The 12,760-nt window shown below is 38.3% G+C and overlaps 1 protein-coding gene across 4 annotated transcripts in view; it reads right to left on the bottom strand.

Annotated features, from left to right (window-relative positions):
- The window catches only part of ATAD2 (ATPase family AAA domain containing 2), a gene marked incomplete at both ends in the record, with an annotated part of 68,924 nt that overhangs the window by 50,305 nt on the left and 5,859 nt on the right, over nt 1-12,760 (bottom strand). For 2 of the 4 annotated variants that reach the window (XM_080694558.1, XM_080694561.1), the window contains 6 exons: nt 287-448; nt 2,295-2,382; nt 3,037-3,139; nt 3,608-3,773; nt 5,678-5,727; nt 9,896-10,044. In XM_080694558.1, the coding sequence (XP_080550684.1) occupies nt 287-448; nt 2,295-2,382; nt 3,037-3,139; nt 3,608-3,773; nt 5,678-5,727; nt 9,896-10,044 (718 nt within the window). The remainder of the gene's footprint in view (nt 1-286; nt 449-2,294; nt 2,383-3,036; nt 3,140-3,607; nt 3,774-5,677; nt 5,728-9,895; nt 10,045-12,760) is intronic. The other 2 variants (XM_080694559.1, XM_080694560.1) reach the window with 2 other exon arrangements.

The raw sequence follows: 12,760 nt of genomic DNA, 5'->3' as shown, positions 1-12,760 counted from the left end.
CAAACAAACAAACAAACAAACAAACATACATAAAGATATAGACATGTAATTTTTAAATAGCTCAATTATTTGCTTGATTCAAGGCTAAATAGTATTTTTAGAATAAACAGTATCTTGTAGATGTAGCATAGGTTAAAATAGTCAAGAATATTTAGCACCAATAAAAAATTTAAAAAAGAATATTTAGCAAACAGAGCAGTACAAAAAGAAAAGTAGGGACAGTAAAGACGAGAGTAATACTAATAAAAATGCATTATGACCTGCGAAAAGTATGTTTAGCACTTACTTTCCAATGGAGCCTGGTAGTAAACAGTTGCTTTTCTCTGTCTAAGATAATAGCGTTTCTGATTATCCTCTTCTCCATCTTCTTCATCTTCCTCATCCTCGTCCTCATCATCTTCATCATCGTCATCTTCATCTTCTTGGTCTTCACCTTCTTCAGATGATTCTGCAATTAAGAAACACTTCCAGCAGGATACTCACCGAAATGTAAAGAATTTTTATTACTGAAAAAGTTGGGAGAGGGAAAAAAATGAGCTTCCCCCTTTAAATTTATCTACTCCTAGATTATTCATGGAAAAAAATTAAAATTATTTTTGCAACATGAAATAAAGATTTTAAAAATAAGGTAAAAATTATAAACTTGCTGGGCATGGTGGCGCACACTTGTAATCCCCACGCTTGGGAGGCAGAGACAGGAGGATCGCGCAGGTTCGAAGCCAGCCGCGCTGGCGTAAGAGACCCTGTTTCCAAATAAAAATATAAAATAGGTCTGGGAGTGTAGCCCGGAGGTAGAAGGGCTTCCAGGAACCCCAGTACCACCATAAACAAACAAACAAACAAACAAACAAATAAAAATAGGGCTCGGGGTGGAGATCGGAGATAGAATACCCCTAGGTTCAATGTCCAGTGCTACCAAAAATAGAGAAAGAAATAAAGAACCTCAGCAATTTAGTGAGGTTCTGTTTCAAAATAAATAAAATATGACTGGGGGTTATAGCTCTGAGGTAGAATGCCCCTAGGTTCAACCCCCAGTACCCAAAAACAAAGCAAACAAAAACTAGAAGGCAAAAAGAGAAGTTTGAAGGCTAGTGTTACTAAGCACCGAACTAAAGTTGACAATGTTCCTCTATACTTCATTAATATAGGCAACTATGTTCAAAAATAGTTAGGCTTCCAAGTTAATGTAACATACTGACAACTTTATTTTTTTAGTTTTCCTTTTTTCCTTTACTTCCAAAAATATGGAATGATCCATAAATATTCATGACATCCTTGCACGGGGCCATGCTAATCTCTGTATTATTCCAATTTTAGTATATGTGCTGCTGAAGCAAGCACTATGGGCCTTTTAACTTCTCACTAACTTTGGCCTTTTAACTTATTTTAACATTCCATCTAGCTCTCCTGGCTGTTGCTGAGTTACAAGCGTGCAACTCAAATGATCTAAATAATCTAGTTATAATGATAAAACACCTCCATTACGCATCTTAGAGCCATTTCAGAAAAGGTTTTCACTCAAGGAAAAAACAGATTATGCTAATAAGCCCTAAATGAAATAACAAAAATTAAATGTAATCACTTTTTTTTTGTGGTACTAGGGCTGGAAACCAGGGGCATTCTACCTCTGAGCTACACCCCCAGCCCTATTTTTTATTCTTTATTTGAAAACAGAGTCTGAGTTACAAAGGGCCTCACTAAGTAGCTGAGGCTGGCTGTGAACCGTGATCCTCCTGTCTGTTTCCAGAATGCTGGGATTATAAGCGTGCGCCACCACGCCCGGCTTAATCACATTTTAATTAAAATAGAGATGGCATGTTTTTTGTAGATTATACAAACAAATAAATGTTATTTGCTTGTAATTTATTGCTATATAAAATCAACATTACTTTCCCAAATAAAACATACTATCGTTTTAAGCTATCCCTTGTCTCCAACACTTCTTTTAAATTATTACCAATCCTATGACCCTCACAAACTATCATAATTTAATATTCTGAATAAAAGCACTGTTTCCTACTAAATAAAAAATACTTCGCCAGGCGTGGTGGCACACGTCTATAATCCCAGCATTTGGGAGGCTGAGACCGGGGATCTCAGTTCGCAGACAGCCTCAGCTACTTAGTGAGGCCCTCCACAACTCAGTGAGACCCTGTCTCAAAATAAAGAATAAAAAACAGGGCAGGGGTGTAGCTTGGAGGTAGAAGGCCCCTGGGTTCCACCTTCAGACCCGCAAAACAAACAAAAAAACAACCTCAATTCAAACCCAGAAAACAGAACAAGAAGAGACTAACCCACGCTGCCTTCTTGATTGTCAGTTGTTTCTTCATCAGTTCTTTCAATACTTTTTTGTTTTCCTCTTGTATACATATTAAGTTTGCCCTATAAATGGTTAAATAAAAGCCATTAGCATTACATATCTAAAAAAATTCAGCAAGCCTCTCCACTCTGTCTTAAAATGAAGAATTTACAGCTTTAAACTTTTTTTTTTTTTTTTTTTTGTGGGTCTGGGGATGGAACCCAGGGGCATTCGACCTCCGAGCTACACCCCCTGCCCTATTTTTTTATTCTTTATTTTGAAACCGGGTCTCACTGAGTTGCGAAGGGCCTCACTAAGTAGCTGAGGCTGGCCGCGAACCCCGCGCGATCTTCCAGTCTCAGCCTCCCAAAATGCTGGGATTATAAGTGTGCACCACCACGCCCAGCTAGCTTTAAACTCTTAAAACTCTAGCAGTAATTAGTGAATGAACAAACAAATGCTGCACAAAGAGATGAAAAAAAATTAACCTGAAATAGATTATGTACTATAAAAAAATTAAACAAGACATTAAATCATCTCCCCTCCTTTTACACCCCCCAGCTCTATTTTATATTTTCTTTTGAAACAGGGTCTCATTGAGTTGCAAAGGGCCTCATTAAGTTGTTGAGGCTGGCTGTGAACCTGTGATCCTCCTGTATCAGTTTCCCAAGTACTAGGATTACAAGTATGTGCTACTACCTGACTAGATCAACCCTTTAATGAAAGACTGTATTTACCTTTTCTGATTCCTTATACACTCCCAAGTCTTCAAGTTCTCTCATTCTCTGCCTTCGCATCTTCTTCATGTCATCCATTTTTTGAAGTACAGCTTCAGCAGTGCTTTAAAAATATTGATAAATATATTTCAGTAAGAGCATTAATTTACTTGTATGAAAATATTTTAAATTTTCTTTCTGGGAATTTAAGCATATATATCAGAACTATTTACAAAGGTCTCTAATAACTATTCTCCTGTATATTTTATATAAAAACTAAATGCATTAAATGATCGAGATGGTCAAAATTCATGATTCTTTTCCAACAAAAAGTTTTTGCAATTGCTGGGTGTGGTGGCGCATGCTTGTAATCCTAGCATTTGGGAGGCTGAGACAGGAGGATTGCGGTTTGCGGACAGCCTCAGCTACCTAGTGAGGCCCTTTGCAATTCAGCGAGACAGTTTCAAAAATAAAGAATAAAAAATAGGGCTGGGGGTGTAGCTCGGAGGTAGAATGCCCCTGGGTTTCATCCCCAGTATCACACACACACACAAAAAGCAAGATAAATTGTCTAAAAGGAATTTTCGCTTACTTTGTTATAAGTTTGTCAAACAGCACAGACTGGTTCACAGTACTATAACGACTTCTAATCCTACAACTGCGGCGAACTTCAACATCACCATTTTCTACGTGCAAATGTTCTGTAGTTTGAACGATGTTTCTAGTCCTCAAAGACCGAGTAACTGGAATCCCTTTGTCTTCGTAGATGCATATGTAAAATAAACAGAAAAACTTTAAAATAACAGAACTTACATTAGGAACCAAAGTGTTTTACTATACATCTACTTTGTAACCTAGCCTTTTCACTCCCAAGAGAAGACAGGTAATACAAAGACTTGTACATGTTTAAAGCAGTTCATAACAGCTCCCAACTGTAAACATCTCCAGCGCATCAAAAGATGACAAGATGAGCTGGCGTAGTGGCGCACACTTGTAATTCCAGCATTCAGGAGACTGAGACTGGAGAACTGCGGTTCCCAAACAGCCTCAGCTACTCAGTGAGGGCCTCCGCATCTTAGAGACTCTATTTCAAAATGAAGAATAAAAAATAGGGCAGGGGATACAGCTCGGAGGTCACTGCCCCTGGTTTTCATCCCCAGAACCGCAAAATAAATAAATGAATAAATAAATAACTGTGGTATATCCATACAGTGTAATACCACCCAGTAACAAAAAACATGGGCAATACTCAAAATAATTACGCTGAGTAAAAGAAACCAAATAAAAAGCAATATATGTTGTGTGATTCCATTTATATGAAATCTAGATAATGCTAACTAATCTATAGTGACAGAAAGCAGACTGGTGATTACTGAAGAGTAGAGGGGAAGGCAGAGTAGCTGGCAGGAAGAGACGAGGGATTATAAGGGGAGGGGTCATGGCCATCTTCCCTATCTTACTGTGGTGAGAGTTTCTTTCCCATACTTGGCTCAAAACCTAAAACAATGCTTTCTTTGGCAACTGCGAGATCCAGTCCTCCGGAGAAAGTCAGATTTTACTGTTCTCTTTAGTATCACCTCCCTACTTCTAAACCCCTCAATAAAATGATATGAAAAGTCTCCCCCCACCAAAAAAACCCCAACAAATTATACATTTTAACTATTACAGGTTACTGTATATACCTCAACAAACCTGTAAACACAACATTAATTAGGTTTTTGGTACTGGAGAAGGAACCCAGGGGCATGCTACCTCCAAACTATACCCCACCCTGTTTTATTTTTATTTGGAAATGAGGTCTCACCAAGTTGCTGGGGGCCCTGTTAAATTAATGAGGCTGGCCTCAAATTTGCAGTCTTCCTGTCTTGGCCTCCCAAATACTGAGACTACAGGTATGCAATACCACGCCTGGCTACTAATTACTTTTAAAAAAGTGAAATCAAGAGCTGGGCATAGTGGCTTATAATCCCAGTACATGGGAGGCTGAGACAGAAGGATCACAGGTTCATGGCCAGCCTCAACTCATTAGTGAAGCCCTCCACAACTTAGTGAGACCCTGTTTTAAAAATAATTTAAAAAATAGGTTTGGGGGTATAGCTCAGAGGTAGGATGGCCCTGGGTTCAATCCCCAGTACCGCCAAAAAAAAAAAAAAAAAAAAGGTGAAAAGTAGTTGGGCCTATAATCCCAGTATAATCCCAGTAGTTGGGAGGCTCAGATAGGAGGATGGCAGGTTGAAGGACAGCCTCAGCAACACAGCAAGACTGTTTCAAAATGAAACAAACAAATGAACTAGTGGTATAGCTCAGAGGTTGACTGCCTGAATTCAATACCCACTACCAAACAAGCAAACAAACAATAGGGCTGGGGATGTAGCTCAAAGGTAGAATGCCCAGTACCAAAAAAAAAAAAAAAAAAAAAAAAGGGAAATGCAGCTGAGTATGGCAGTGCACGCCTGTAATTCCAGTACTTGGGAGGATGAAACAGGATGACGAAAGGTTTGAGGCCAGCCTCGGCAAGTCAGTGAGGTGCTCAGCAATCTAGGATGGCTATTTCCAAAAGTAAAAAAAATAAAATAAATATGGCTGGGGTGAAGCTCAGAGGTAGAGTGCTCTTTCCAATTCCCTAGTAACACACACAGTGAAATGCTAGAACTTTACTTACCTTCTTTGCTCTCTTCCTTCTTTTTTTCAGCCTGCTGTCTGGCCAGTTGCCTATATGAAAAAAAATAATTCAAAACAATTGACATACCTTTACATTTTATATACTATAGTACTATAAACTAAGATAAAAGTTAAATCAGCATGGAGAAAAAAATGCTCAGATACTTAAAACCCAAAAAACACTGGAAAAATAGCTAAATATGTCTATGCTGATAACTTACGGCTAAACAAAGTTAAGAATTCTGAGCCGGGCCTGGTGGCGCACGCTTGTAATCCCAGCATTCGGGAGGCTGAGACTGGAGGAACGCGGTTCGCAGACAGCCTCAGCTACTTAGTGAGGCTCTTTGCAAAACTCAGTGAGACCCTGTTTCAAAATAAAGAATAAAAAATGGGCAACGGGTGTAGCTCAGAGGTCAAATGCCTCTTGGTTGCATCCCTAGACCCGCAAAAAACAAAAACAAAAACAAAAACAAAAAAAAAAAACTGTTTTGAAATTCCACAATAAGTGTATTTGCAAAGCAGAATTAATCAAAGTATTTGAAACAAGTGAAATACTTTAATTAAGTGTAGATGAACCAACCATTTTGCAAAAACAATATGTTTTATACTTTAAGGATATCATGGTCCCATATCCTTGAATAATTTATAACTATGAACAGAAATAATGTTTCTTAGTGACATGTTAACTGTCTTCTAAGACTATTCTGGCTACAATCTTTACACAACATCCTTTATTATCATTCACATGGAGAAACAGTCCCATTTGTAAATCAGATATCCCACCTCCAAAATGGGTGACAGAATCTACTAAAATGGAAAGAATACTTTCCAAGTCTTTAAAAAATGTACCTCTTCTTCATCATTTTTTTTTTTTTTTTTTTTGCGGGTTTAGGGATGGAACCCAGGGGCATTCTACCTCCAAGATACCCCCCTGACCTATTTCTTTTATTCTTTATTTTGAAACAGGGTCTGAGTTGCAAAGGGCCTCACTGAGTAGCTGAGGCTCCACGAACCGCGATCCTCTGGTCTCAGCCTCCCGAATGCTGAGATTACAAGCGTGCGCCACCACGCCCGGCTCTTCTTCATCTTTAAATTAAAAAAAATTTCACTGAGCAAAAGTGAGAAAGAGAAAGCAAAGCAAGTCCACTGAACAAACAGTGTATCATATTGTTCTTGGGGACTCGATTTTCCATATTTAGGAGAGGCTCTCTGTTAGCCTAATGTCAAGCTACTTGAAATTTACACATGTGGGATTTTAAATATTTTAAAATAAAATGAAACTATCTTATCCAGATAAGTTAACTCATGTTTTTACAACTATAGAAGCCATCATTCATTACTTACCTTTCATGAACACAGGTAAGAACCAAGAACAAAATGAAAACTTTTTCGTGTGTGGCTTACTGGAAACTGAACCCAGCAGTGGTTTTCTACTTCTGAACTACACCCCCAGTTGAATTTTATTTTTTATTTTGAAACAAGGTCTAAATTAACGCACACTTGCCTCAAACTTGCAATTCTCCTAAGAAAATAAAAATAAAATATAAATAAATAATTTTCTTAGTCTCCTAAGAAAAGAAAAACATTTGAGCGATCCATCAAAAGATTAGTTAGAAACTGGGCGTGGTAGCACACGCTTGTAATCCCAGCATGGCTGAGGGAGGAAGATTACGGTTTGTGGCAAGCCTCAGCTAGTGAGGCCCTTTGCAACTCAATGAGACCCTGTTTCAAAATAAAAAATAAACAATAGGGCTAGGGGTGTAGCTAGAAGGTAGAATGTGCCTGGGGTCCATCCCCAGTACCGAAGGGGGAAAAAAAAAAGATTAGTTAGTTGATAGGCTCACAGACTTTTCTCCTAAAGGAAACTCTCCCTTCATACCATGAAAGATGTTGGGAACAGAAACAGAGACGAGGGTAAGAGAGAAGACAGAAAGCAATATGACCACAGAGGCAGAGACTGAAGTCATGCATCCAACAAGCCAGGAAACAATCACCAGAATAGAGTCAAAGAACACATCTGCAGGTGTACAGTCTTGCTGACACCTTGACTGGGACTGCTGGCCTACAGAACTGTAAGAATATTAACTTCTGCTTTAAGGTGCCAAAAAAGAAAAGAAACACACACACACACACACACACGCGGAACACAATTAAAGCAGTATTTCAGACACACCCCGTTTTTGCCTCTAAGGAAAGGGAAGTGTTTTTATCCTTGCAGGATTCGGTAAACTTTTTTAAGTTGCTAGATAATAAAGCACATAGATTCCTGCCTCATGGCACATTTACACAAATCTCTAACAATCTTGATTGTCGGCTTTGAGCCTCTAACAAATTGAAAAGAGTAAGGGATTAAATTTTAAAAAGGAAGGAAGGAAAGAGATAAGTATGGTATAGCATACTGTAGGCAGCAATGAAAAGCAAGTGAGAACACCACAGACAACAGTGAAAAGGGCAAGAACCTGGAACAGCACAAAAGAACTCAAGACTAATATAGAGGCCATTTTGTATTAGACTTTGCTATTATTACTATGTAAAATAATAAACTGTACTTTTCATTTTTCAAGGAGAATTATTTTTTGTGCTGAATCGGAAGCATTTTCATTTGATATTTAATTTGCAATGATTCTTCTTGTAAAAGACTTAAGAAAAATCTGAACGCAGAATCATAGACTTAACTCTCATTTTATTTGAAGAATTCAGAAATCTAATGAAAATAGCAAACATTCTTTGAACAACTGAGATTTTGTAGCAGGGTAAAACATTAGGAACAGAGAATGGCTTAGACAAGCTATCCTTACTGTAAATAACACTAAAAATTTAAAATGTCCATTTACTCAGTTAAAATAGACTCTTCCCAAAGCATAATTTTACCGAGCTTTTCTCTAGACTACTGCTGTTCTATAACTGTTACGAATTCACGGTTTTATACAAATAAAATTTACTCATTATCGTTTAAAATTAGGTTTCTGTAAAATAAATTATATAACGTTATTTTTTATTTAGTTGAAAATATTAGACAGCTTTAATTCCCATTTTTAAAAGCATATTCACACTGTCATTTTTATTTTAATGTTACTGTTCCTGAATCCATCAAACTTTATCTTTGGAAGGTTAAGTTCTTGCATTCTCAATAGATACTAACAAGATTTTAATCTAAACATAGAGATGATTTTTATGTAGGAATTCGTCATGAAAGATACACAAATGGCCAGAAGCAAATAAAAATATACTCAACATTATAAGTCATCAGGAAAATGTAAATGGGATTCACTAAAATGGCTAACACCAAAAAGCCAGACTATGACAGTGATGGCAAAGGTGTGGAGAAATTGAAATACTCATATATCACTGGTGGGAATATAAACTACTACAGCTGACTTGGAAAATAACTTGACAGTTCTTCAAAATGTTAAGGCTACCATTTGACCCAACAATTCAACTCCTGTACAATGACATAAAGCCAAAACTAAATTAATTTAAAGTAAGTTTTAGCTGGGCATGGTGGTACATGCCTGTAATTCCAAATCTTGGGAGGCTGAGACAGGAGGATCACAGATTTGAGGCCAGCCCCAGCAACATATGAGGCTCTCAACAACCTAGTGAGACCCTATTTCCAAATAAAAAGTAAAATTGGGCCGGAGGTGTAGCTCAGAGACAGAGTGCACCAACATGACCAAAAAACAAAGAGAAAGACAGAACGAATACTGGTCAACCAACCTTGTTAGCGCCACTAATACAGAGCTTCACTTGGCATATCCCAAATGTTATTTTTACTTTTTTTGTGTGTGGTACTGGGAATGGAAACCAGGGGCATTCTACCTCTGAGCTACATCCCCAGCCTTTTTTTTATTCTTTATTTTGAAACAAGGTCTCCCTGAGTTGCAAAGGGCCTAAGTAGCTGAGGCTGGCTGCAAACCATGACCCTTCTGTCTCTGCTTCCCAAATATGCAGGGATTACAAGTGTGCACCCCCACACCCAGCTCACAAATATTATTTTTTAAACAAGAAAATAAAAATAAACCCAATTCTATACATAATAATTTTTTAAAAAATTTTAATCCACTAACATTCACTTGTGGCAATTTTATTTCAAATATATTACATCTCAGAAGGCTGAAATCTTGATAAATGGTAAAAAATACACCTAAAAAATTAAATGTAAACCTTTAATTACTGTTTTCACATTATTTTGAAATAGTAGTCAACCACCCAGTATTACCTTGTAAAATGCCTGCCATTCACATGTTTCCCCGTTATTTCCATTGTCTTATCAAAACTAGAATCTGAAGAAGTCTGTGCATTTTTTCTCAAAGACCTTAAAGTACGTGTCCGGTGGTAGGTTTCAACTTCCTTAACTGAAGAGCCATCCTTTAAGAAAAAACAAGAAACCATTTAAGACTGTCCTTAGTCAAAATTCCCAATATAAAAACTTGTCCTAAGCCAGGCACATGCTTGTAAGTCCAGTACTTGGGATGCTACGCCAGGAGGATCGAGGGTTTGTGGCCAGCCTCAGTCACTAAATGAGGCCCTCTGCAACTGACTAGACCCTGTTTCAAAATAAAGAGTGAGCGCCGGGTGTGTGGTGACGCGCTCATATTGTAATCCCAGAGCTGGAGAGGCCGAGACAGGAGGATCGCGCAGGTTCAAAGCCAGCCTCAACTACTTAGTGAGGCTCTCAGCAACTTAGTGAGACCCTGTTTCCAAATAAAATATAAAATAGGTCTGAGAGTATAGCCTGGTGGTAGAAAAGCCTCTGGGTTCCACCCCCAGTACCACAAATAAATTAATAAGTTAATTAATTAAAAAAAAACAGGGCTAGGGGTGTAGCTCAAAGGTAGAATCCCCTCTGGGTTCAATTCTACTGCTACAAAAACAAACAAACAAAAACCTTGTTCTAGCCAGGCGTAGTGGCACATGCCTATAATTCTAGCACACGAACGGTTGAGACAGGAGGATCACAGGTTGGACGCAAGTCTCAACAACTTAGTAAGGCTCTGTTTCAAAATAAAAAGTAAAATAAATAGGCCTGGGCTTGTAGGCCAGAGCTAGACTGTCCCTGGGTTTAATCCCCAGTACCAAAAACAAAAACAAAATAAAAAATCCTTCTCCTAAGAGCTCTCTCCAATTACAAGTCAGTAGCTACTGCTTTTAGTGTAGGATCACTTCGCATCTCTTCACAAAATAGCTGATATCTAATAATTGCCTTATAAATATCAGCTATGAGCCGGGCATGGTGGTGTACGCTTGTAATCCCCGGGCTTGGGAGGCAGAGACTCGAGGATCATGCAGGTTCAAGCCAGCGGCCCTAGCTTAAGAGACCCTGTTTCCAAATAAAAAAATATAAAAATAGGTCTGGGAGTGTAACCCGGAGGCAGAAGGGTTTCCAGGAACCCCAGTACCACCAAATAAATAGATAGATAAATATCAGCTATGTCTATGAAAAAGCTAATACAAGATTTACTTATGGTTCTATTCCAGAACAATCTGGAAAGTGAAATTTCCACTTCTGATTTTAAAAAAAAAAGCAGTGTTGTGGCATATACTTATAATCCCAGTACTTGGGAAGCTGAGACAGGAGGATTACAGGTTCGAAGACAGTCTCAGTTACTTAGGCCCTCACAACTTAGTGAGACTGTTTCAAAATAAACAATAAAAAATAGGGCTGGAGCCGGGCGTAGTGGCGCACCCTTGTAATCCCTGTGCTTGGGAGGCTGAGACAGGAGAATCGCGCAGGTTCGAAACCAGCCTTAGCTGTCTTAAGAGACCTGTTTCCAAATAAAATATAAAATAGGTCTGGGAGTGTAGCCCGGAGGTAGAAAGCCCCTGGGTTCTATCCCCAGTAACACACACACACACACACACACACACACACACACACACACAGGACTGGAGGTATCCTCTAGGCAGAATGTAGAATGTCCCTGGTTCAATCCCCAGCACCACAAAAAAAAAAAAAAAAAAAAAGAGGAAAAAAAGTTAGTACTTTCTCTTTGTTAAAACTTTGTTCATGTATTATTTTAAAATAATACAACAGAGCTGGGTGTGGTGACACACACTTGTAATCCCAGTACCTGCGAGGATGAGACAAGAGGCTCAGGATTTGAGGCCAGCCTTAGAAGGACCTTGTCTTAAAATAAAGAATAAGAAAATCGGGTTTGGGGTGTAGCTCAAAGGTAGAATGCCCCTGGGTTCAATTCTCAGTACCACATTAAAAAAAAAATTAATACAGTGGAGGCTGGTTGAGAACCTGCAATCCTCCTGTTTCAGCCTCCCAAAGTAATGGGATTATATCTGGCTAGTTTTATACTTTTTAATGTCGACATCAAAAGATGGCAGAAATTATACCTTTTATAACTACTCATACCAATGAGGAAAATGTAAATAGTAACTTAAAACTGTAAGAGTGAGGCCAGGCGTGATGGCGCACACTTGTGATCCTAGTACTTGGGAGGCTGAGACAGGAAGATTGTGGGTTCAAGGCCAGCCTCAGCTACTCAGTGAGGCTCTCAGCAACTTAGTGAGACCCTGTTTCCAAGTAAAATATAAAATGGGTCTGGGAGTATAGCCCGGAGGTAGAAAAGCCCCTGGGTTCCACCCCCAGTACCACCAAAAAAAAAAAAAAGAAGAAGAAAAAAAGGACTTTAACAGATATTACTCCAAGGAAGATATACAAACGGCCAATAAATCCATGAAAAGACTTTCATATCATTAGGGAAATGTAACTCAAAGCCACAGTGCACTACTACCTCACACTAATTATGGTCTTTACAAGAAAAAAGAAAGTGTTGGCAGGGACATGGAAAAATCAGAATCCTTGTGCATAGTATGGGGATTTCTAAAAAAAAAAAAAAACAAACACAATTACTATGTGACCTATCTTCTATAGGGAAGTATTTGGGGTTATGTACCCAAAGAAGTGAAAGCGACAACTTGAATACTTATATGCTTACGTTCAAAGCACAATATTACAATAGCCAAGAGCAGAAGCAACTCAAGTATCTAACAATAGAATAACCAAAAGTGATATATATATATATAATGAAATATTATTCTGCCTTTAAAAAGAAAAGCCAGGTTTGGTGGC

Source organism: Muscardinus avellanarius (genome assembly GCF_963383645.1).
Source record: "Muscardinus avellanarius genome assembly, chromosome: 4".
NCBI lineage: Eukaryota > Metazoa > Chordata > Mammalia > Rodentia > Gliridae > Muscardinus > Muscardinus avellanarius.
The sequence above is the reverse complement of the archived record's forward strand: the minus strand, read 5'-3'. Positions and strand labels throughout refer to the sequence as shown.